The sequence below is a fragment of the Ochotona curzoniae genome, unplaced genomic scaffold, assembly GCF_017591425.1.
Source record: "Ochotona curzoniae isolate NIBS_2020 unplaced genomic scaffold, NIBS_Ocur_1.0 contig_4105, whole genome shotgun sequence".
NCBI classification, from domain to species: domain Eukaryota; kingdom Metazoa; phylum Chordata; class Mammalia; order Lagomorpha; family Ochotonidae; genus Ochotona; species Ochotona curzoniae.
In genome coordinates, this window is record NW_024466129.1 from 9,726,925 (window position 1) to 9,752,225 (window position 25,301).

A 25,301-nucleotide genomic window follows, 5' to 3' on the forward strand; every position below is an offset into this window, starting at 1 on the left:
ATGTTGGGGGCCCACCTTTAAAAGCTCCAGAGGAAAAACCAGATGTGTGTAATACATGCTCAAACGTAATTTATTCTTTTCCCTTTTCTACCTTTTGGATGGTATTCAATATACAACAGAGGTTTAGAGAAGACCAAACAAGCTGGACAAATACTTGGAAACTAGACCTTGAAAATAGTTATATTTTTACTTTAGACAAGGGCACAGATAATATTAATGAGCAACAAGAAGGGTGCGTTAGAGTGCTTGGAACAGGTACAGGGCAGGTAAGAGATGAAAATGTAAAGCAATGGAGTATCCTGAACAGCAATACAGCAGAATGGGTGGACTGGGCAGAGAAGAAATAATAAAAGACTTGTGGGAACTCAGAAATAAGGGACAGGAAGAGCTATCAATGTGACAACCCTTCTCATAAAAGAGCTTGTGGGAGATACTGGCTTCACAAATAAGGACTGAGGCCTCACGCATCCTTTTGGGGCCACCGGGCTTGCCATCTCAGGGAGCCCGTGCAAGCAGGAGGCCATCCCTTGAAGTGGTGCTGGGTGAGGATGAGGAGAAAACGCTCCATTCACCTGCCAGCTGGGTTTGGTTTTCCTTATCTCTCCTTAAGAAACTGAAAATATGTTTACTTAGTAGGGAGGACTTATTTGCAAAGGTTAAAAAGCACTAAGAAGAATGATTCTAGGGTTAAACGTTGGCGGGTAAATATACAGTCAATATTCTTTCCCTGAAAAACACTGAGCAGTGAGGCCGACCTGTTGGTGGCCACCCCGGCACAGGTTGGCCCCGCAGCACCACAGAGCCATCTTCGCTTCAGGTCAGGGACTTCAAAGATGCTTACTCTGAAAGACATTCTGTCTTCTGAAAATAACCCTATCCACAGCCGGTCTTCGATATTTTATAGACTAGCAAATGGAAACTCATCTCGTTGTGTATCACCAAATCACGCACAGTGGTGCAGCCAGCACAATCAATCGAGTCATGTGACTGCCTCAGTGAAGGCCATGTTAGTTACGTATTCAAAGTTATCATAAGATAATAAAACTGTAACAAACATCTTAAGTATATAAGGCAAAAATCATTGTCAAATTTATTTAAATTTTGTGGAAAAGCAACGAATGATTTTTACTGAAGAGCCATTATATTATTACATGTGAGCAATTACTTAGAATGATTTTGAGACTGACTGTGAGACTCCTGAATTTGATACAAAGCATGAAAAGAATATAAAAGGCTGAAAGACTATTCTGGAAGACAGTCATTTATAGAATTTAAAATGAACAACGCTGGAGACTGATGGAAGGTCAGAGACAGTATTCAGAACATGAAGAACTGGCCAGAGACACATGCCTCCTGCGGGGAGTGGGCAGCAGGACTGCACGTGAAGTTGGGCCTGTTGTTTTGACTGCTGGACCAGGATCATCAGAGCCCACTGGGGTAAGTCTGCATATTGCTTTACTTCTGTTCTTTCTTTCTTTCTTTCTTTCTTTCTTTCTTTCTTTCTTTCTTTCTTTCTTTCTTTCTTTCTTTCTTTCTTTCTTTCTTTCTTTCTTTCTTTCTTCCTTCCTTTCTTCCTTTCTTCCTTTCTTCCTTTCTTCCTTCCTTCCTTCCTTCCTTCCTTCCTTCCTTTCTTTCTTTCTTTCTTTCTTTCTTTTTTTTTTTAACTGAGAGATCAAGGAAAGAGAGAAAGAGAATCTTATATCTTCTGATTCACTCCCCAGATGGCTGGTGGCCAGGTTGAAGCCAGAAACCAGGAGCTTCATACACGTCTGTCATGTGGGAGCAGGGGCCCAAGGGCCTTGGCCATCTTCTGCTGTTTTCTCAGGTGTCTTAGCAGGGGCTGGATGGGAAGTGGAGCAACTGGGATTCAAACCAGAACCCATTTGGGATGCCAGTGCTGCGGGTGGCAGCTTAACTTGCTATGCCACAGCACCAGCCCCAACATACTGCTTTTTAAACAGCAAGAAGAATGGTAACATGTCAAGAAGAGGGAAGATGGCACATTCTTTATATGCAGTAAATGACTGAGACTTTGCTACTTCCCCTGTCAACTGTCGATGTGTGGCATGGACTCAGGCAGGACTGAAAGGTGGCAGACTGTTGACAGGACTCTCATAAACAAATGGGAGGAGGGGGTCATTAACTAGCACCCTTAGCACTTTCCCTAACTCCTTTGCTACCGAGTCATGTTATGGGGTAACACCAATGATGTGGATACTGTAATTTTTCACATATAAAAATGTAGCATTGGGCCTGGCGGCTTGGCCTAGCAGCTAAAGTCCTCGCCTTGAATGCTCTGGGATCCCATATGGGCACCGGTTCTAATCCCGGAAGCCCAGCTTCCCATCCAGCTCCCTGCTTGTGGCCTGAGAAAGCAGTCAATGACGATGGCCCGAGGCCTTGGGACCCTACACCTGCGTGGGAGACCCGGAAGAAGTTCCTGGATCCTGGCTTTGGATTGGCATAGCATCGGCCGTTGCGCTCACTTGGGGAGTGAATCATTGGATGGAAGATCTTCCTCTCTGTCTCTCCTCATCTCTGTATATCTGCCTTTCCAATAAATAAATAAATCTTTAAAAAAATGTAGCATTGTTTACTTTCTTCATGGTTTCATTCTTCCAAGGTTGAAGCATCTCATTGCTCCACACTGGCCTTGGCATCTCAAGTCACAGTACTGAATATTTGCCAGCCACGGGTTCAATTTCCCTCTCTTCAAGATATACAGTATTTTAAGATCATTTGCTCACATACTGATATTGCATTTAAGGTTTTCCTACTCTGGAGGGCAAATTAAATACATTTTACTTGATTAAACCTGTGACAGTGACACCACGTAAGCCAATGTCTTGGTTTTCTTTTGTTGATACTTATCTACACAAAGAAATCATACTGCCTGATAGTTGAGTCTAAAGCCATTTACTTTTAGGATTCCTAAATGTCATTCTGGGACATTTGAAAGAAGCTTCCTTGTCCCAGGTCAGTAGAAGGATCATGAAATTAAGCTAAGTGCATGAGGGCACCCAGAAAGAATAGCACTTTTAGTTTGGCAAGGTCGGACTGGGAGCCTCGGATAAACTCCTGAAGCGCATTGCTGTGGTAAAAATGGAATGACGCCACCCAAAGGACAGGACTGTGGCCAGTTAGCTTCGCAAGCTGACGGCAGTAACAATCGGGGAGCAAGACGGGGATGACCTCACTTGGGGAAGAGCACGTTTCTATGACTCAGTATTCCAAAGGGGAGTACCAGTTAGACAAATGAAGTTGAGAAAAAGATCTACACGGATGTGTACATGCGACTCCCCTCCCCGCCCCCCCATTACTATAGAGCAGCGCGTTGACCAGGAGTTTTGTCTTTGCGATCTGAAGCTAAGGCGTGTCAGGACATGACAGTGCTTCCTCACGGGTGCAGCCATTCCTTTGGGGAACGCCGCAAGGTAGAAATGGTTCGTTTCTTAATGTTGCTGTGATTTGCCCAAAGCTACAAAGCTGCAGCGCGGAGGTATCGGCTGCTCGCACATCTGGCTGGCTCCTTCCACTCTGCCATGCTTTCCCTTTTTGTATGGATTACAAGGAATAGAAAATGGCTAAGATCCCAAAGTAAGCAGGTAAAAAGTGGTTTAGAAGAGGGTAGAAAAGAGAGTTCTCTGCTGTTATAATGTGGCACTGGGGAAGCTTAATTGTAACGTCTCCTTCCATTTTCATTAAAGCCGGAAGAAAGGAAAGCTGGCATCTTCACTTACTCTCAGTTCAGAGGACATGAAAACTTACCTCATTTAACTGAAAAGATTAAACAAGCATCACTAAAAGGCCAAGGAAAAGGTGCTTTGAGTATTGCCTATTGTACTTTTTCAAATGTTAAGATTCAACTAGAAAAACTAGATTCAACTACTTAAAGGTATTTACCATCTATGTTGCAGCCAATTAGAGAGGAATAGGACTATTCAGGGATTGTTCCAAGGACTTCACAAAGCCCCCAAATTGAGGTAAGAATCAGTGTTTTACTACCTGTGACACTTAATGGCTCCAAATGACTCATCTGCACATAGAGACCACACCTGGACAATGGATGAGTTACGCCTACCTTTTCTTCAAAGAATTTTTTCCTCAACTTGGCATCCGTGGGAGGTACCGTTTTCCTTAGATTTCTGTACCATTTTCGTACAACGTATCCCCTCCAGTAGGCTTGGACCCTAAAACACAGATGTTTGAAGATAGCTATAATTCCTCAGAAGTGACCATCAGTCATGGGCCCTGGGAGATGATGGTGACGAAGGAATACAGATCTCTCCCTCTTGTAAATCTGAGTTACTGCAGTCTGATCTTGAAGCATCGGCCTTCACACCCCTTGGGCGCTGGGGCTCCAGTGACTGGGTGGAGCGCCCTCTTACCTCGTGGCACACTTGACTTTGAAGAGCCGGGCTCCGTCGTGTATCACTCTCGTTTGATATTGATTCTTTCTACAGAGAGGACACATTTTCTTATTTGTGAACTTTTCGAAAGCCTGAAGGCATGCCTGAGGAATAAAACATTTCACTTCAAAAATTCTAAGCCATTATTTATAAACAACATTTCTACCTCTGATGTAAACACAGTGTTCTTTTTATTCTCTTGCAATTACGAGACTCGGTCCAATTTAGAGCATGAGGCAAAGACGTCTCATCAGATATTAACACCTTCCTCATGAGACCTGTTCCAAAAATGACTTTTTACAAGAATCTACCTGCAGAAAGATCAAAAACTTCTGAAACAAAACTAACGTATAAGTAACTCATGCCGGTGTAGCACACTCCCAGGCAGATACATCACATGAATTCGCCTCTCACTCACTGGGAGGCGCGTTAGCAACAACTGTCTGTTCTACAAACAGTTGTGGTTCTTTTGTCACGTCAAATTCATGATTTTCCAAATAGGATGAATTGTGTCGTAGCCTAAAGTCATGTTTTCAGCCCTGAATGGTGATTATGGACAAAATAAATGGCTCTTTTGGGGAAGGCTTTACAATGAGTGAGGCTTCTCCGGGCTACGAAAATGATGCAGGGCCCACAGGGCTGTGGGGGTGGAGCCGTGACTTACCCTGTGAAACACATGGGAACATGAAAGCAGCACCTGTCCACGAGACAAAAAAGACGTTTGAAGTTCAATAAAAGAGAAGGGGCATCAACGCATTAATTCAAAAGGAAAAGGTCTGAATGCTCAAAAGGCAGGCTGGATTACTTCTTTGAAAAAAAATTTTAAAAACAGATCAGTAACTTTGATATTTACATTTGGTGTTCAGGTCTAGCATAGCACAAGTCCCTCGTCCAAACAAGAACACTAGAATGAAGAGCAATCTGTAACATCAAATAAGCACATGACGTTTGACATTAGCTATTAAAATGAGTGTATGCTGAAAAGTAACCCAAGTACAGGGGCAGACACGTAACCCAGAGGTTAACTCATCAGTTAAGATTTCCGTATGCCATATCTGAGAACCTGGTCTTGATACCCAGCTGCAGCTTCTGACCCAGGGGCCTGATGGTACAGACCTCGGGACGTGACAGCTCACGTCACTGGGTCCCTGTCCCCCAGATGGGAAACCTGGGTTGAGTTCCTGGCTTCATGTTGGCAGTAACAGGCATTGGGGGAGTGTACTAGTGGCCTGCCTGCCCCTCCCTCAAATGAATAAATAAAAAATACAATTAAATAAAACCAATTGCAAAATAGATCTGTTTTTCCAGGAGAACCTAAAAGTGAACGCAAACTGGATCAGGTTGAATTGAGAAGGAACTAATATATGCTAAGTAAAAATCTTTGGAGACTATGCTCGACTGATTTATTCCTCCTTTTTTTCTTGTATTAGTGATTCAATTTTGAACTGTATGGAACTTTTTTCTTTTCATCATGGCCTTTCTGAGATGCAATTCTGGTAGTCCTGATGGTCAAGAAGTCGTAGAAGGGCTGGTGTAGGGCAGGGAGTTGAGCTGCTGCTTGCAATGCTGGCATCCCGCCTGGGTGTGGTCTGAGACCTGGCCATTTCCCTTCCAATCCAGCTGCCTGCTAACACACTTGGGAAAGCAGTGGAAATGGCCCAAACACTTGGGCCCCTGCCACCCACAAGGGGAACCCAGATGGAACTCCAGACTCATGACTTTGGCCTGGCTCATCCCTGGCTCTTGTAGCCATCAGGAGAAGAGAACCGCTGGATGGAGATCTGTGTCTGTCTGCAACTCTGCATTTCGAAGAAACCCTGAAAAAAATTTAGGGAGCTTTTTGCCTTTTCCATGCAAGGAAAGTGTTCTCACAAGAAAGTCTCACCTAAATTCCCAGCGGCTTTTCTGGGGAAGGCCGAGTGACGTGAACCACCGCCATAGGTGTGGTTATGACAAGGCAGCCCTCGCAGACCCCCCTCCCCTAGGGGAGAGGAAAGGAAGCTTGGGCAATTGAGGACACGGGATGGTCAAACATTGGCGAGGGCAGTTTTGTTGCGTAATTATTGAGTAAGAGTTCGATGTCAGCCAGACCAATTGATCTGGGAATAAGCCTCTTCTTTGGTTTTGTGTGTTTTCCTGAACAGGCAGGGGGATGGAGATTCTGAGCTGCCATCTGTTTGTGTATTCCTCAGATGCCTGCAGTGGCCGTGACTGTGGACAAGCTGAGGCCCGGAGCCAGGGACTGAACCCGGGTCTTCCATGTGTACAGCAGTGACTTGACTGCCTAACTCCTCACTTCCATGTGTGTAGTGGTGTCTTTACCACAACTGATGCCTCCCCCCTACCAAACCCCCTCATGGCATCTGAATCAGTAGGAGGCTGGAGTCAGGATGTGGGGCCAGGAATTGAACCTACACACTTGGATGTATGATGTACATGCCAAACAGCCATCCTAAACTTTCTAGTTTTTAAAACGATCATGCTGCCTGCCTTCACTTAGTCTATACCTTTCTTCTTAAATGAAAATAGAGGAAGAAATATTGGGATAGATACAACTCAGAAAATTGAACAACTTGTGCTGGAAATTTCTACCATCAGTAAGTCTACATGGATAAGCTCAGTCATTTGAATTTTCCTTTTTATTCTTTCCACTTATTTTTTTCTTAAACCTATTTGTTCGTGTCTGGGACCTCCACATGGCTTCAGTGGAGGCCCGGCTCTCTCCTGGCGACCGCCGCACCCCCTGTATTTTGTTGGAGAATGTTTGGCTGAGCTGCGTAGGTGGTCAGTGGATGGCGTCACGATAACAATGTCAAGGTCAGGTTGTTCTGTGTGCTGAGGCAGCGGAGGAAGTGCAGTGGGCTCCAGTAAACATGTAGTGTGCCTACCTAATGTTAGTTGGTAACACAGCACCCCTCTCAAGATCTCCCAACATTGGGACTGTCCCCTTCGTTACTGATTTCTCAGTAACCCATTACATACGTGTTCAAAATATGTTCCTGTAAACACTGAAACTCCTCAGCTGTTCCCTGTCTCAGCAGGTTTAATACTTCCTCGTCACAAGATCCTGTTTTGTTTTCATAAAAGTACACATTCCTGATGTCTGATCGCTCACATCACTGCTGGGAATTAAAACCTGGATGAGAACCAGACCATGGGGTCTCCTGTCTGGACAGCAGCATGCCCCCTGGTTTCCCCACACTGAAAGCTCCGAGCTTGCTTTTTCTTCTTTTTCTTTTTCAAGATTTATTTTATTTTTAGGGGAAAGGCAGATATACAGAGAAAGGAGAGACAGAGATAAAGAACTTCTATCTGCTGGTTCACTCCTCAGGTGGCCATAACGGCCGGAGCTGAGAAAATCTTCAGCCAGGAGCCAGGGGGTTCTTCCAGGTCTCCCCTGCAGGTGGAAGACTTTGGGTCTTCCTGTACTGTTTTCTCAGGCCACAAGCAAGGAGTTAAATGGAAAGTGGAGCAGCTGGGATGCAAACCGGCGCCCGTATGTGATCCTGGCATTTGCAAGGTGAGGCATTTAGCCACTAGACTACTGCACCGGGAACCTTGAGTGTGCTTCTTTATTTCATGTGTCACCGTTTCTCTTGTGGGTCTACCTCACAGCCTGCCAAGTTGGATACAGCCTATTTGAATGGCAGAGTGACAGAAGTAGAGGTTCTTCCGTCTGCTGGATCATTCCTCAAATGTCCATGTTCGCAAGGGCTTGGCCCTAGTTGCTTTTACTAACACTTGCAATACTACATTGAGTAAGAGTGGTGAAGGTATGTCCTGGCTGGATTTAAGATCTCACAGAAAATTGCTTCAGCTTTTTCCCACTCCGGACAATACTGGCTGTTTGTGGGTCACATCCAGCTCTTACAGTTTTAAGCTATGTTCCTTTTAGAACTTATTTGTTTAAGGATTATTAGCATGAAGAGATGTTGACATTTTCAAAAGCCTTCTTTTTTCTTTTTCATGATCCAATTCCATAGGTTCAGGGATTCTCTTTTCTACCTTCCCCGACCTCTTCTCCCCACTGTTTCCCCTAGATTGTAATAATTTTGCAGTCCTTCAACAAAAGTCCCAGGTTCATCGTTATTCTATTTCAGCGTATCATGACGCTGTAGGTATGAACAATGGCAGAGAGTCCAGCATCCTACTGTCAAGATGTGGTTAATGCTTCCATTGGGAGTCCATCTTTTATTCAGGAATACATTCTGAGATTTTTTTCTTTGCTTCGCTCATTCCGTTATTGAGGCTTCCCGTTGATTTTCCAATTTGCTGCACGGTGTTTTTCATTTCTAACAATGTGGCTTGATTTTGTTGCAATGTTGCTGTTTCCTGTGTAACATATTCCTTAAACTCCTTGAGCTTCTGTAGATGTTTTGCACTGTTTTTCATGAGCTTTATAGCAATTTAAAAAACATCCTTTCTCTCCCAGTTCCCCAGTGTCTTCCTCAGTTAACTCTTTTTCTCCTTGGCAGGCGAGACATCCGCAACTTTATTGTTTGTGCCTCTGTCTCTGCTTTTGCTCTTGCTCACTGCAGCTCTGAATAGGGGACTCTTCTCCTTGGGACTGGTTTTCAAATGCTTTCGTTTCACCTGTTCTTGTGAGCGTATGTTTTTTGTTCTTCATCCTGTTGGTGTGATATATATTTAATTTTCAAATGTTGAGTCCCTTCTACACGCCTGGTGTAAATCCTACTTACTCAGGATGTATGGCTTTCTCATGTGGACCTATGTTCATCAAGGATATTTGTAAGTCATTTTCTTTTAGTGTGTTGTATCTTTGGTTTTGGTATTAGAATGACGACAGTTTTGTAAAGAGCTTGGCAGAGTTCCATCCTTTTCAATATTTTAGAATAGTTTGAAAAAGATCTATTTCCAATTTATATTTTTTCCCAGCATTAGTAGTAAGTCATCATGTCCCAAACCTTTCTTTGATGACTTTGAATTGCTGCTTTAATCCCATTGCTTGTTACAGGCCTGTTTTGATTTCCTATAGCTTCTTGATTTAATTTTGGCAGGGTATATGCATCCAGGAATTTATTCATTTCTCTGTGGCTTTCCAATTTGTTAGCATACAGTCATGCATTTCTGTAGTATTGGTTGTGATGTCTCTCTCTTCACTTCTTATTTACCTTTTTGCCCCCCCCTTTTTATTTTTAAAATTTATTTATTTATTGGAAAGGCAGACATACAGAGAGGAGGAGGAGAGACAGAGGCAAAGATCTTCCGTACGATGATTCACTCCTCAAGTGAGCACAATGGCCGATGCTATGCCAATCCGAAGCCAGGATCCAGGAACTTCTTCCAGGTCTCCCACATGGGTGCAGGGTCCCAAAGCATTGGGCCATCCTGGACTGCTCTCCCCGGCCACAAGCAGGGAGCTGGATGGGAAGTGGAGCTGCTGGGATTAGAACCGGTGCCCATATGGGATCCCAGGTGTTTAAGGCGAGGACTTTAGCCTCTAGGCCACGCCGCTGGGCCTTTGCCCCCTTTTCTGTGTTATTCTGGCTATAGGTTCGTCTTTTGTTTCTGTTTTCAAAAAAGCATGTTTTCAATTTGTTGATCTTGTCTAAGGCCTTGAAGTGCATCATTGGATTGTGTTTTTTATGATACATTTTTTTGAAAAAATAACTCCTTGCTTTGAAATTACCTCCTTATACTGCTTTTGCACAGGTCTTGATGTGTTTTCATTTTTATATGTTTCAAGGAAGAGGCCTGTTCTGTGGTGCAGTGGGTTAAGCCACCATCTGCAATGCGGACACCGCATGAGTTCTAGTTTGAGTCTCGGACTCTCCACTTCAGTCAGACTCCCAGCAGCAGAAGATGGCCCATGTACTTGGGCGCTTGTCACCTGCAGGAGAGATCCAGATGGAGATGCAGGCTCATGGTTTCAGTCTGGTCCGGTCCTAGCCACGGTGGCTGAATTGTTAGGTCCAGATGCTCAATAGCACAGGTCAATTCTTATGCCTCTTTGTTGATCATTCTAAAAGTATGTGTCTTGCTTTCATTTATTTACATAACGTGAACAAATTTCACATATTTCACAATATTTTTAGTAGCACAGTAATAATCCCCCTTCTCTCGTCCTCCACCAACTCTATTCCTTCCTTTTGTTTTTTTTCACCCCTGTAAATCTTGACCATGGCATACTCTGAGTTCACTTCTCAATTCCATCCGTAACACTTCTGAATTCAGCATCTAGAGGAGCAAGACTGACACTTGAAGAACTGGCTGTCGTGCACAGCTTTTGTCTGTTCGCCTGAGGAGCAGAAGGAAGTTTTCGTCCAGCTTCTAGTAGTTGAAATCAGTTAATGTTGTCCTGACGATGTGTCCACTGATGACAGTGGGGTCCTGCAGTGCCCCCCACCCCCAATGATTTTGGTTTGCCTCTATCTCTCCCTTTAGGTGTAATAACACTTGCTGTGTATAGCTCAATATTCTTTTGCTGATTCATTGTCCAGATGAGCCAGGCTGCAGTCTGGAGGGATCCATCTCGGTCTTTCACATCGATGGCAGGAGCCCAAACACTTGGGTCGTCTTCCACTGTGTTTCCTGTACCAGTAGCATGGAGATGGCTTGGAGGCAGAGCACTCAGGACATGAGGCAGTGGCCACGTGGGATACCAGCATTGACTTTACTTGTGATGCCACAACATTTGATCCTCCTCTGTAGTTTTTGACTTAAAGTGCGTTTTTATTTGAAATGAGTATAGCTACTCTTACTCATTTTTTGTTTCCATTGACATGGTATATCTTTTTCCGACCACCACTCTCAGTGTATGTACCTCTTTACCTGTGAAATTACTTTTTTGTAGGAAACATATAGCTGCTCCCTTGTCCCTTTAAATTCATTCAGCTAACCTGTAGGCTTTTGACCAGGGAATAATTCATTACACCCTATGTTAATACTGATAGATAAGAACTAAATTCTGTCATCTTTTTTGATTGGTTACTGATTTTATCTGCCCTGTTACTCAATGTATTGCTTCTAATGCTGGACTCCTTTCAGGATTTCTTGAAAGGTTGGCCTTGGTGGTGAACTACATTTTTATTTCTCTGGGAAATAATTTATTTCCCCATCACTTCTAAGGGACAGCCTCAATGGACACATTATTAGGGCTATTGCTGAAATGTCTGTTGTTAGTCTAGTTGGTTCTCCTTTATTTATAACTTGGCATTTTCCTCTTTCTTTAGGATCCTTTGTCTTTAACTTTTTTTTTAAAGATTTATTTTTATTATTTATTTATTGGAAAGGCAGTTATACAGAGAGGAGAGACAGAGAGGAAGATCTTCCGTCCGATGATTCACTCCCCAAGTGAGCGCAACGGCCGATGCTGTGCCCATCCGAAGCCAGGAGCCTCTTCCGGGTCTCCCATGTGGGTGCAGGGTCCCAAAGTCTTTAACTTTTAACAATTTGACTATAATATGTCTTGGAGATCTTTCTTTTGTTGAGTCTTTGGACTTTCAGCTTCCTATATCTGCATGTTTATTATTCCTTTCAAGATTTGGGGGGTTTTCAACTATTATTTCACTCAATAGGGTCTCAGTGTCTTTTGCTTTATGTTTTCCTTCAGGTATCCTTATACTATCAATATTTATTTGTTTATTGATCTCACATATATTGAGTAGGCCTTCTTTAGTCTTTTAAATTCTTTTCTATTTCTTCTTGCCTAACTTATTTCAAAGGTTTTTCCTCCAGATCACAAGTCCTTTCTCTTCCTTGGATAATTCTGCTATTGAAATTCTCAGTTGTGCTTTTATTTGATCAACTGAATCCCTGAGCTCCAAAATTTTTCTTTTTAAAAATGATTTCTCCGGCCCGGTGCGGTGGCCTAGCAGCTCAAGTCCTTGCCTTGAACGTGCTGAGATCCCATATGGGCATCGGTTCTAATCCCGGCAGCTCCACTTCCCATCCAGCTCCCTGCTTGTGGCCTGGGAAAACAGTCGAGGAAGGGCCAAAACCTTGGGACCCTGCACCTGCGTGGGAGACCCAGAGGAAGTTCCTGGTTCCTGGTTTTGGATTGGCACAGTACTGGCCGTTGCGGCCACTTGGGGAGTGAATCACTGCAAGGAAGATCTTCCTCTCTGCCTCTCCTCCTCTCTGTATATATTAGATTTTGCAATAAAACTAAATAAATATTTTTTTATTAAAGATTTATTTTTATTATTTTTTTATTGGAAAGGTGGATATACAGAGAGGAGAGACAGAGAGGAAGATCTTCCGTCCAATGATTCACTCCCCAAGTGAGCGCAACGGCCGATGCTATGCCCATCCGAAGCCAGGAGCCTCCTCTGGGTCTCCCACATAGGCGCAGGGTCCCAAAGCCTTGGGCCATCCTCAACTGCTTTCCTGGGCCACAGGCAGGGAGCTGGAAGGGAAGCGGGGCTGCCGGGATAGAACCAGCGCCCATATGGGATCCCGGGCGTGCAAGGCGAGGACCTTAATCACTTGCGCCACCGCGCAGGGCCCGATATATATTTTTTTTTTAAAATGATTTCTCTCTGTATTGGGTGTCTCATTCATGTTATCTATTACTTTCTTATCTGTATTCACTTACATTTCATTGCATTTTTAGGATCACTATTTTGAAGTGTTTTTTTTTTTTAATCATTTCATGGATTTCCTTAAAACTGGGATTTATTTGTGGAGAAGTACTGTGTTCTTTTGGAGGTGTCATCACATCTTTTTGCATCTTCGTGACTGCTGTTTCCTTGCTGATGTCTCAAATCCTTTAGCAGGAGACAGCGTTCCCACCATTTATTCTCATAGTGATTTTTCATATATCAAATTATTCACTGTTTCTTATGGTGAAAAATATATGCTTGGAATCAGCCATCTATCCTCAATTTAGATAATCCCAGATTTGCTGGCAACATCCCCTCAGCTACGAGCTGAATGCAGGTCTTCTTTTCTCAGTAGGGCTTGACTTTTGCACATTAATGTCACAGAGCTTCTTCCCAATTTGATTCTGTGCTTGGTCACATTCACAATAAGACATAAGTTTGTTTTTTCCTTTATTTTTTTCATGGCAGTCTCAGTGGTCAGGGAGACTTTGATGATAACAGGGAAGTCAAGTTTGTATCTCCAGGGTATGTTTTTCAAGGAGATTTTGGCCACTGCCAGAGGCATATGGCCTACCACAGCATGGGGAAAAGGTGGACCTGTGTATGTGTCTGACATTTTTTAGCACCACATTCTTGGCCTTCAAGCTTCTGCTTTTGTTTTGGAGAAGCAGGACCTTTCTAACTCAGCTTCAGTGCTGTCATTATTAAAAAAATTATTCATGCTTCAGCCTGGCATGATAGCCTAGTGGCTAAAGTCCTCACCTTATATGTGCCAGGATCCCACAGGGGCGCTGGTTCTATTCTTGTTGGCCCCGTTTCCCATCCAGCTCCTTGCTTGCAGCCTGGGAACGCAGGCGAGGGCGGCCCAAAGCCTGGGACCCGGCACCTGATGGGAGACCCAGGAGAGGCTCTGGGATCCTAGCTTCAGATCGGCTCAACTCCGGCCATTGTGGCTGCTTGGGGAGTGAATCAGTGGGTTTAAGATCTTCTCTCTGGGCCTGGCAGCTTGGCCTAGCGGCTAAAGTCCTTGCCTTGAACGCCCCACTTCCCATCCAGCTCCCTGTTTGTGGCCTGGGAAAGCAGTCGAGGGCGGCCAAAGGCCTTGGACCCTGCACCTGTGTGGGAGGCCTGGAAGAAGCTCCCGGCTCCTGGCTTTGGATTGGCATTGCATTGGCCATTGCACTCACTTGGGGAGTGAGTCGTCGGAAGGAAGATCTTTTTCTCTGTCTCTCCTCCTCTCTGTATATCTGACTTTACGATAAATAAATAAATCTTAAAAAAAAAAGATCTTCTTCTCTCTTTCCTCCTCTCTGTATATCTGACTTTCCAATAAAAGTAAAAATAAACCTTTAAAAAATTGTTCATTCTCTATCATCTTTTGAATTATTTTAGTAACAGATATTTGATATTCTATATTAACAAATATTATGCCTATGTATATTTAAAATATACTTTCAACTGTTGCTAAACATTTGTTACTGGCAAGCATTCTGTGATACAACAAAATGAAGTGATTTGGTGGTGGTATTTACACGAAAAATAGTCTAGAAATTAAAAATAAACTCCAGTTCAATTATACCATACATTCTGAGCAAGCTGATCATGGAACATTTGAACTGTTAATTTCCTCATGCATTAACTAGAGGAAGGCCTAGCTCCGAGACCACTGAGAGAACCTGAAGACCCTCCCCAAATCATGAAGTCTTGGGAAAAGGTGACTGTTTTTGTCTAGGGAAAAACCCAAACACAGAAACAAAACAACAGAAATATAAAATGAATAGAATTATGTCTGTTTTCATAGGCAAGTAAAAATAATAAAATTTGGCAAGCAATTTATTAAAAAAAAAAACAAAATGGGAGAAATGTTGAGATGGATTTACTTTGACAACCTACTACTGAAAATATCAATTCTAAGTTTTCAGTCTTCATATAAAATACTCACATATTAATATTATAATTGAGAAAAATGTGGCTGATGCCAGCAAGTTTCCTTATGGCTTCATCGACTCTTGCTAAAGCACTGAACTGTACTAGCTGGTTGGTTTTGTGAAGTAAGGGCCAAAACCTTTCCCAAATACCCACGTTCACATGCCTGAGTTTACGTCTTGATAATCTGGCTCAATTCAAATTAGTAAAGACTAAGTCATCAATGATGGTGAGCCTCAAGATGATGACACCTGCTGAAACAAATGAAGTGTGCAAGTCCATGCGCCGGCGCAGCGAGTGAAGGCTGTGCCTCCACAGTTGGTTTGAAGGGCATTTGCCTTGTTGCTCAGCAAGCCTCCAAGTGCCCATCAGCTAGGAAGCACAATGCCACACAGTGTGGGAAATCAATGGAGAGTCACTTCTAGCATGAAAACATCTCTGAAAATCTAAGTGCTCATAATCACCAAAGATGATGACTTAGGAGCAGTTGATCTATGATTGGAAGCAAAGCTGTTCTAGGTTATGATTCAGTATTACACCATCGTGACCCTGTCTGTAAAGGTTCATGAATAGGGTCCGGCGTGATGGCGCAGTGGTTAAGGTCCCGGCAGCCCCATTTCCCAACCAGCTCCCTGCCTGTGGCCTGGGAAAGCAGCTGAGGACGGCCCAAAGCTTTGGGAACCTGCACCTGCTTCGCAGGCCCAGAAGAGGGTCCTGGCTTCAGACTGGCGCAGCACCAGCCGTTGTGGAGGCCGTAGCGGCCGCCTGGGGAGTGAATCATTGGACGGAAGATCTTCCTCTCTGTCTCTCCTCTCTGTATATCTGCCTTTCCAATAAAAATAAAATAAATCTTTAAAAAAAAAGTTCATGAATAAAGATGAGAAGATCTTACTTTTGTGAAGATTCTCCCACAAATTCTTCAAAGATGCTCAACATCGCTTTTTCTTTTTACGACTCAGATAACAAAACAACTTCAACAATCCTTGGCTTTCACCTTCCTGCTTCTCCGTATCCTCCGTCAGTTGTTCCTGCTCGCTGTTTAGCTAGGCAGGACCAGTCCTCAAGTACTTGACAATGAGTATCACTCCACAGACAAACAGAAGTGTCTGCGAGAGTGTTCCACTTTTCCCATGCACACGGGCAAGGAAACCCGAGCAGAGGGTCACACTGGGGGATGAAACTGGCCAGAGGGAAGCCTGGAATCTCAAGCTCTCATCACCCCATCCCAGCCCTGCCCCCAAGGGTCTTAAACATCCTTCACTCTCACACCTGAGGATGAAGTTCAAATTCTTCTTTACATATAGGACACGGCTGCACGGAATCCCCCTGTAGGATGGATCGCTGTTTCACTTTGTCCCATTCCTCTGATGAGAGTGGCAATGGGGGAGGCTCCACGAGGCCCAGCTTCTGTGCTACGAGTAAGATAGGACAGAAAATGACTCAGAATTGTAAACTCTGGCTCTCATCTACATTTTTGATAGATTTATTTGCAAACAAATAAATCAGCAATACACTGATAACACAGGCTAATTTCACAATACTTAGACGCTGTTGTCTTGTGGAGACATAGATGTCACTAATGATAATATCTTGTATTTTGAATAGTGGTTTATGTTTTGATTTTTAAGGAATTTCTGTACCTTATTTCATTTTCGCAATAATTCCAGAAGGCAAGCAGGACTGACACCCAAGTTTACAGAAGAAAAATAAGAATGTTAATTTTTCTCCTGTATTATCCAAGTTCTCATTTTTCTCACCTACTTTGACTCTCCCCCTTCAGTTCTTCCTTCTTCCAACATATCCCACTTTTGCTACTCCTGGTCTTTTAAAAAATGCATATAAGCCATAGGCTTCCCATGCTTAAACATTCTTAGAATATAAAATAAGTAACAATAAATTTCTCAAGCAGGCATCTCTGCTAGGTTCTGAAAAGTAACTGCAATGCATTGGGCAAAATGTTGATATAAATGTTATTGGCTTGTACCACAGCCCTAAACTCATACAGTAGTTGCAAACACATAAGGATAAAATGCTCCAAGAAATATCAGAAAATCGAAATGGAATATTACATGTAGTGAAGAGTAAACAGCGTTTGGTTCAATCTCATTAGTAACTATTTGCATTATAAAGCTTTTTTGCATTAAGAGCTTGTAAAAAGACTCATGTATCCTCTTTACAACATTATTTTCAAAACTGAGTTCTTCCTACTGTTTAATTTAAATTGTACTTGATAAAGTTTTAAGATTGACTATGATAAAGCTGTTCGGCAATGCGTCATAGAGTCTGACACAATCAAGCTAAGATCTTCACTATAAATTATTGCATGTCATCATTCCAAACCTCAGCATGACTTGTGTCAGGCTACAAAGATAGCTAGCACTGTTGGGAGAACTCTAGAGAAAAAGCGTATTTAAGGTACCCAGGGGCAACACTGTGAGTTTTTCCATCTTTTATATCATCCCACTTACACTGGGCACACAATGTCCCCAACCAAACCTATTTTCCCCACCCATCATCATTGAAACAAGTCTTTATTTCTTTAGGTTTGAAATGACCTCAGACTTACAACGGGTTGTAAAAACAGCATAATGAATCCTCATGCCCTGGGCATCAAATTCTAACATTTTACATAATCTCACTACATTTTTCAAAACCAGAAAATTAACATTGACACATCCGCTGCCCGTTTTCCCCATTTGTGGTTTTGCTTTCTGTGGATTCAGTCACATGTGCTCCACCATTGCCTAAAAATGTTAAGAAGGAAATTTTAGGAATAAGCGATTCACAGTTTTAAAGTGAAGACGTGCTGAGCAGGGTGATGAAATTTTGCCCCATTCCACTCCAGCCTGCCGTGGGCATGAACTGCCTTTGTCCACTAGATCATCACTACAGAGACTACCAGCCCCCCTTTAGTAAGGAAGCAGCCATGTCATGGCTATCAGATCACATGTCACAGGATTACACTGCTGGTGTTTAGGTAACCTGTTTTTTTAACTAACAGTGCCTGCAAAGCATAAGAATAGTTACGCTGGCAATCTTGATTTTATCAGGCAAAAAAAAAAAAATTATGTTGAATGTGTGAACATCTATAAAATCTACCTTATGAAGTAGGAAAAAGAAATTGTGCTGGTTTTACAATTTTACCTCAATTTATAGACTTATAGTATGTAAGTGCTTAATTAAGATGGAAAAAGCGCTGTATTTATGGTTGGAAGAAATGAACAGCCTATTCCAACTGCAACAATATGTTGCACTAGAAAGTACTAAATCTGTGTGAAGGGATCCCCTGAAATGACTGACACTAAGCATGTACTGCAAACAAAGGTGGTTGCACTTTGATAAAAAAAAAAAATAAGTCTAGTGTGGGATCGGTGCGGAAGCCTAGTAGCTAAAATCCTCGCCTTGCAACCCCTGGGATTCCATAAGAGCACCAGTTTATCCTGGCTGCTCCACTTCCCACCCAGCTCCCTGCTTGTGGCCTGGGAAAACAGTTGAGGAAGGGCCAAAACCTTGGGACTCTGCACCCACATGTGAGACCCGTAAGAAGCTCTTGGATCCTGGTTTCAGACTGGCTCAGCTCTGGCTGTTGCGGCTCCTTGGGGAATGAACCATTGGACGGAAGATCTTCCTCTCTGTCTCTCCTCCTCTCTGTATATCTGACTTGGCAATAAAAATAAATAAATCTTTTTTTAAAAAAAATTCTGAAGTAAAAAAGTACAAAAATTACTGGAGATGCTGCACCGGCCAATGAAGACTGTTCAATGGTTAAGGAGAAAGCATTCTTTCTAAAGCAATTCTTCGATTATGATGAAATGAGACTCTCCGGCAGGATTCTGAATAGCACACATGTTCATGAAAAGCATCAGGGCTTAAAACAAGTCAGGACAGATGCGCTCCAGCACTATGTAGCACAGAGTCAGGTGTAGCATACAGAAAGAAAACATATTTTTCAAAATAAAATTATCTGCCCATGTTTCTGCAACACAATCAGAAAGCAGGAGGAACAGTTGCCACATTCACAGAATGGCTCTACCACTGCTTCAAACACAGACGAAAACAATTCTTGCAACACAGAGGGTTGGAATTTAATTTCCTGTTGATTTTAAGTAATGTGTCTGGTCTTTCTGAATCTCTTGCTATGAAAATGAAAAAGGTGCCCATTTTGTCTCCTATATACAACCATCCTGCTTCGGTTCCTTGACCAGGGAATTATTTAATTTGTTAAAGCCACACACATCCCTTTATTGTATTTGAAGAGCATGTTAGTACAGACCCCAATTTGGACATAATGCTGCCCTGTAGATCACTCACAACAGAATTATTCATCAAAGTGCAGTGGGGAATTAAAACTAGAAACTGTACATGCTTGCCGGAGGAACTCGTGGGATGTACCTTTGAATGATTTTCAAGGTTTTCTGGGGATTCATGGAAAAATTAGCAACTCTATACACACATCTAGACGACTTGGTAGGGAAAGCTCTGCCCACCGGGCTTGGAGAAAAAGTGGAAGACTGTATTAAAGGCTACCAGGCAGTACTAAGTAAGGAGGAAGTCTGCTTCCACATCTACATGGCGAAGAAGAAACTGAAGCAGAAGCAGCGATGTGGAAATTGTGTTGCAAACTGCAGAAGAGTTTTGAAAGTACACTGAAGAACAAAATCACGGAAAGGATCCCTGGATGGAATGCAGATTGAAATTACCCGGGTAATCACAGATCACAATTTTCACAGCAACTCTTAGATGAGTTAAAAAAAAAAAAAAACAAGTCCGAATTACAGTGTCCTGCCAAAACGTTTTGGCCAAAGGCCCCCCCCTTTTTTTTTTTCAAGATTTATTTATATCTTAGTGGACAGTTGGACATATAGAGAGGAGGAGAGACAGAGAGAAAGCTCTTTTGTTCATGGATTCACTCCCCAAATGGCCACAATGGCTGGAGCTGAGCTGATGCGAGGCCAGGAGCCAGGAACTTCTGGGTCTTCCATATGGGTGCAGGGTCCCAAGGCTTTGGATCATTCCCCACTGCTTTCCCAGACCACAAGCAGGGAGCTGGATGGGAAGTGGAGCAGCCAGGATACAAACTGGTGCTCATATGGGATCCTGGGGGTTGCAAGGTGAGGATTTTACCGCCGGGCCTGGCAAAAAGCCTTTTAACCATGCACGATCCCCCACTCTCAACATTGCCTGTTCTTGACAGGCAACCATGGACATCATGGTTTAGCCATCCAAGATCAGCTAAAGCAGGTGGTCCTCTTTGATGTCTCATCGGAAGATCAACAGCAGCTCAACACGGTCACAAGCCTATCACACTCACTTCACCTCATTTCACAGGAAGCTGCTGTTCCTATTATGACATTCAGGTCACTTTCTTCATAATATACTGAGATTATTTTATCTTGTTAGTTATCAGTGTTAATCTTGTTCTTGCCTAATTTACACATACATGGGGAGAGATGGTAGAACAGAGACAGGATTTGGTACTGGCTATTGGTACACTTACTGGTACACACTAAGGGGCTCTCTATCATAGTTTACATTCCTTACTCAGATTTGTATCCTTTTTTCTGAACTAGGATTTCATCCGGGACTGCGAGTTACATTGAACTGTCACGTTCTCTTGGTCTCATTGGCTGGGACAGTTTCTAGGTCTCATCTGTCTTGAGCTGATACTTCTGAAGGGATCATGTAGAATGTCTCTCAAGTTCTGTGTCACTGAAGCTTGCTCATGATCCAAATTAGGTATGTGTTTTTGGCAAGAACGAGTACAGCAGCGTTTGTCTTCTCATTGCTCAGGCAGCTGTGTAAACCTTCTGCTATCTTAATGCTAATGGGTGCTGGCCGAGGTGGAGACTTCACCTAAGGATGCACCTGTGAGGTGGGGCCAGTGGGAGGTCTTTGGGTCTGGGGAGTGTACCCTAGGAGGGTGTTTTTCCTGAGATGTGTTGATGAGTCCCACCCCACTGTTTGAGAGTGCTTCAGCATCCAGCACAGCCAGGCTTGATCTGACAGCTGGACAGTCATTTCCGAACTGTGAGCGGAAATGCACGCCTTCTTTGCCAGAGAAGCTCCTCTCATGTATTCCAGCTAACCTAGGAAGAGCAAGCTAGAGTAGCGATGCACATGAGGTTATTCCTTCCTAAATCAGAAGGCAGTTGATGCTGCCGTGTGTCTTTGCTCAATCATTCTCCTTGGTGAAGGCATTTGCCAAATCTTAGCCACTGTCGAGCTGCCCTTTCTCCTTTGGAAACGAGCATCCACGTGTGGGAGGACACCATGAGAGTGTCTGGATATTCTGTGCCTCAGCATAATGTTCCTGCTACTTCCAGCTTCTGCTGGTCGGAATGATTCCTCTCCCCGCCCCCACTGTAATTATTTCCTTGTATGTGTGCGGATTAATGGATCTTTCTTTCACCCTACTACTTTTACTTACTCTATTTATCATGATCATCTTCATTTTCTGACTCAAATTAACTCTTAGGATTTTTAAATACCTTCGTGTATAAGCAAATGATTTCTATGCTGTACCAAAATTAGACTACAAATGTCGGCAGGGTCATTAGCTCTAAGAAGCTAAGATTCGGATAAACAGATTAGCTTACCTAAAGTTAACGGTGGTGGTTTGGGATCAAGGACATATTCTTTTTCTGGATCCTCCACTCTGGGGCTCTGTATAGATCTCTTAAGTCCAGTATCTATTGTTGCTTTTGTATCTTTTTTGAGAGGTTTGGATTTGTTCTCTTTCTTTTGTATTTTTGTCTTAGAATAATCAGCTATCGAAAGATTTTGAATCTGAAGATCATGTAAAATGTGATCTTGCAAAGCAACTGCGGTAACTGCTAGGTTATCTTTTTTAGGTGAACGACTCTAAAAAGTAGGACAAGAAGGGTTATTCATAGGAACATGATATATCTAGGAAAAAAAAATGAGGCTTTAATGCTTACCGCTGACGGCGTATTAAATCTACTGTTCTGTGACAGCACAACTCAGTATTCATGCTGACAATGTGGGAAAATCGTTGTTAAAATTATTAAAGACTTGATTGTAATATGAATACATTTAATATGACCTGTACATCAGGACATGAGTGAACCCATTCTGTTTCACAATCGACCCCAGACAACCAGCAAACAAAGCCTTGCATTTAAGCATACCCGTGTACGTGAAAAGACAATGTGTCTCCTGCAGTGAATTAAGGCTGCTGCACAGAGGAGACGCAGTTGCGCTCAGTACTACAGTAGAATCGTTTTCGATTCATCTACCTGTCCACTGTGTCCACACCACACAGGGGCTCTCCCACTCCTGCCAACAAGAGCTCGTTGAAGGTTTGCAAACCTTTTATTCTTTTCTAATATTGTCAAATGGCAGAATTAAAAAGTAGATTTCGTTAGTAAAGCAGAGGAAACCACATTGTTAGCAAAGGGTGATGTACCTTTTTCTTAAACATGTTGAATCTGGACAAGTTGCTTGAATGTAACTAATCCTTTTATCACATCATCTCACATCGTTGCCATTCTGTGAAAACAATCAACAGAAAGTCGAAGGGAAACTGCACAGCTTTTTAACAAAACACGAACAGTCTAACTGATAATGAGGTATTAGGGATGACTATGCTGTAGCAGTGAATGATGCATTCTCCTTCTGGAAGAAGGGGAGCCATTCAGACCAGTTAGGGCTTGAGTCGGTCTTGTCCTTGTGCAGCTCATGACTGACTTGGAAGAAGCACAGCCACAGCCATGAGAGCAATCCACTGACACATATACATAACGAAAACGAAACTTCCAGCTGAAATCACACCTGGACAGGATGAGCGATGTGAAGACCTCCTAAAGAGGTAACATTTTAAACAGGATCCAAATGATAAAGGGAAATGCATACGGTATACCACAGGTATAAGGAAAACAAAAGCACAGTGTCTATTGTTTAGGGGAGAAAAGGCACAGCGACGCTATTGGATACAAGAGGCGTACTGGCTAACTTCAAGGTAGCAGCAGGTATATGGAGCAAAACATGAACTCAGCTTCCAGTCTTGCCACTGACTGAAATCAGTGATCTGACTGGCAAGATATGTAACACGCTGGAGTTCTGGTTTCCTTCTCCGGAAAGCAAGCACCACGAGCCTGCTTCTGCAGAGTATGCAAGCATTAACTGCAGCAACTTGATGAAGTATCCACAACGGTCTTTACACACAGGAGTCACCACTGCACACGGCTGTTCTTGCCCTCATTCCCTTCAAAGCTGGGAGCAGAATTTCAAATTGGCTCTTCTGCTTTTTCAGACAAGTATGTATTTTATGGAAAAGTCCAAAATGCACTGAAAAGGAGATATATGCCATTCAAGTAATCCAGGAAATAGTATTGAAAGACTATTAGAAAGGAATTAATCCCAATAGATTTCTAAGGGCCAATGCTAGTATTTAATTAGTCCAATAGAAAAAAAATCAACTTCGGGGCTTGAGTTGTGGCATGCATGTTAAGCTGAGGCTTACAGCATTCCTGTACGGGCATCTGCCTGTGTCCCTGCTGCTCTGCTTCTGATCTGGTTTGCTGCTAACGTGCCTGGGAAGTGCCTGGGCCCCTGCAACCGTGGGGGCGTTCTGGAGGCAGCTCCTACTTTCTGTTTTCCACCTGGTCCAGTTCTGGGATAGCAACCATTTTGGGGAGTAAAGCAGCAGATGGGAGACCACTGTCCCCCAACCTCCTCCTGGCTGGTAACTTTGCCTCTCAAATCAATAAAATAAATATTAAAACAGAATTAACTTAGGTAAGAATGCATATAGAGACAGATAAGATTCCGGAAACAAGATTCTGAGAGAGCTCAGGCTTCCAAATAAAAAGAGTAGTCACTGGTCAAATCCTTTAGAAGCTAGATGAATATTTTTACTTCTTTGTTCCATTTCAGTCCTGGCTTCAAGGAATACATGAGAGAGGTTCACTACGTACAAGTTATTTCCAATTCTGATAGGTCACTACTAGCCATTTCTGCTTTCACTCTGTGTGCGGCTTGGCAGAAGGCACAGCTTGCATTTACTAAAACATGTTTAATAATCACATCTAATTATGTGCAGTCTACAATTTTGCCTCATTTATACCCTACAAGCAATGTGATTGATACCAAGGTAAGAACTTTTCAAAATTGTACCACTTTGAAGCTTTACAATGTCGTTAAATTTTAGAATTTAAAACTTAAAAAGATAATGATAACTCTTCCTCTGCATATCTGACTTTCCAACAAGATAAATAAATCTAAAAACCAAAAACTCTTCAAGTATCTAGTCTAACATCTTATAAATGAGAAACATACAGAAAATTGCAGCGTTGCAAAGTTCCTCCTGATCCAGTCCCCCAAACAGGAGCAGCCTGTCTTTGTAAATCTTAGTAACTCGGAATTAGTCAAGAGATGAAGCTTGGTAGAAAAAAAAAATACCACTGTAATGTCACAGTAATTGGTTACGAATTTGTCTAAGTGACCAAAAATGAATGAAAAAACATAGCACACCCACACAATTTCACAAAAATATAAACGTACGTAGGGTTGTGCCACATCCACCTGTTGAATTCCTTGCTTAGACATTTCTTAACAATGACATCCCACTTCTGAGAGCCAAAAACGCTCACAGATTACATTACACTGGGCAAATTCTAGTTTCAAACTTAAACCACCTTTGCAGTTGGTGCCCCCTTTTTTGTATGAGTGGCATTCGATTGTAGAAATCACGGCATTCTAATAATTATTCCGCTACGTTTGCAAAAACATGTTTTCAAAACTCCCACGGAGACTAAGCACAAGAGCAATATATTCCTAAAGCAATCTCTCATTAACACTGCAAATGCACTCTACGCGGAACATCAGGTTCTGGACTTGGACAAAAAGCTAATGTACTGTCAGCATGACACAGGGACTGGACAGGATCATTCAGAGATGACCAAGTGACAAGTGGCTCCTCCTTTCCCAGGGCGAAGCTGAGCAGTGGGCGCTCACAAGGCCAACTTTCCTCAGCTCTGCCCACTTCCCTTCCCACCTTGCCCAGGACAATTCCTGCCTTGTCGCTCCCGTCGCCCAGTCTTCTTCGCTCAAATCCTCTCTGGTGCCACCAGGATACTCAGCACACCGACTCCCTGAGCTCTACGCTCCCCGTTACCCTAGCAACCCACCGACTCCGCTCTCAGGGTGGCCGGCTACTCCCCAGCGCGCATGCTCCCTGCCCAGCACGCCGCGCCAGGCCGGCAGAAGGCAGCGGTCCTCCCTCAGGGCGCATGCTCGCCAGCTCCACCCGCGTCCCGCCGGGAGCGCGACGCTGCGCCAGGACCACACTGCGCATGCTCGCCCCGGGCCCCGCCCTTGTCGGCGCTCCGGGCGCGCGCCGAGGTGAAGGCGCGGCCGTCGGCGTTTGTGGTGAGGTACGCGT

At 43.3% G+C, this 25,301-nt stretch overlaps 1 protein-coding gene across 1 annotated transcript in view; it reads right to left on the reverse strand.

The window, feature by feature from the left end:
- RNF32 (ring finger protein 32) overlaps positions 1–25,060 on the reverse strand; it is a 41,124-nt gene extending 16,064 nt beyond the window's left edge. The window contains exons 1-7 of the mRNA XM_040984236.1: positions 24,915–25,060; positions 22,326–22,408; positions 21,496–21,760; positions 16,169–16,311; positions 5,074–5,106; positions 4,389–4,513; positions 4,082–4,190 (exon numbers count right to left, since the gene is read on the reverse strand). Of these exons, the coding sequence (XP_040840170.1) occupies positions 4,082–4,190; positions 4,389–4,513; positions 5,074–5,106; positions 16,169–16,311; positions 21,496–21,760; positions 22,326–22,340 (690 nt within the window). The 5' untranslated portion in view covers positions 22,341–22,408; positions 24,915–25,060. The remainder of the gene's footprint in view (positions 1–4,081; positions 4,191–4,388; positions 4,514–5,073; positions 5,107–16,168; positions 16,312–21,495; positions 21,761–22,325; positions 22,409–24,914) is intronic.
- Positions 25,061–25,301: the final 241 nt, after the last annotated feature.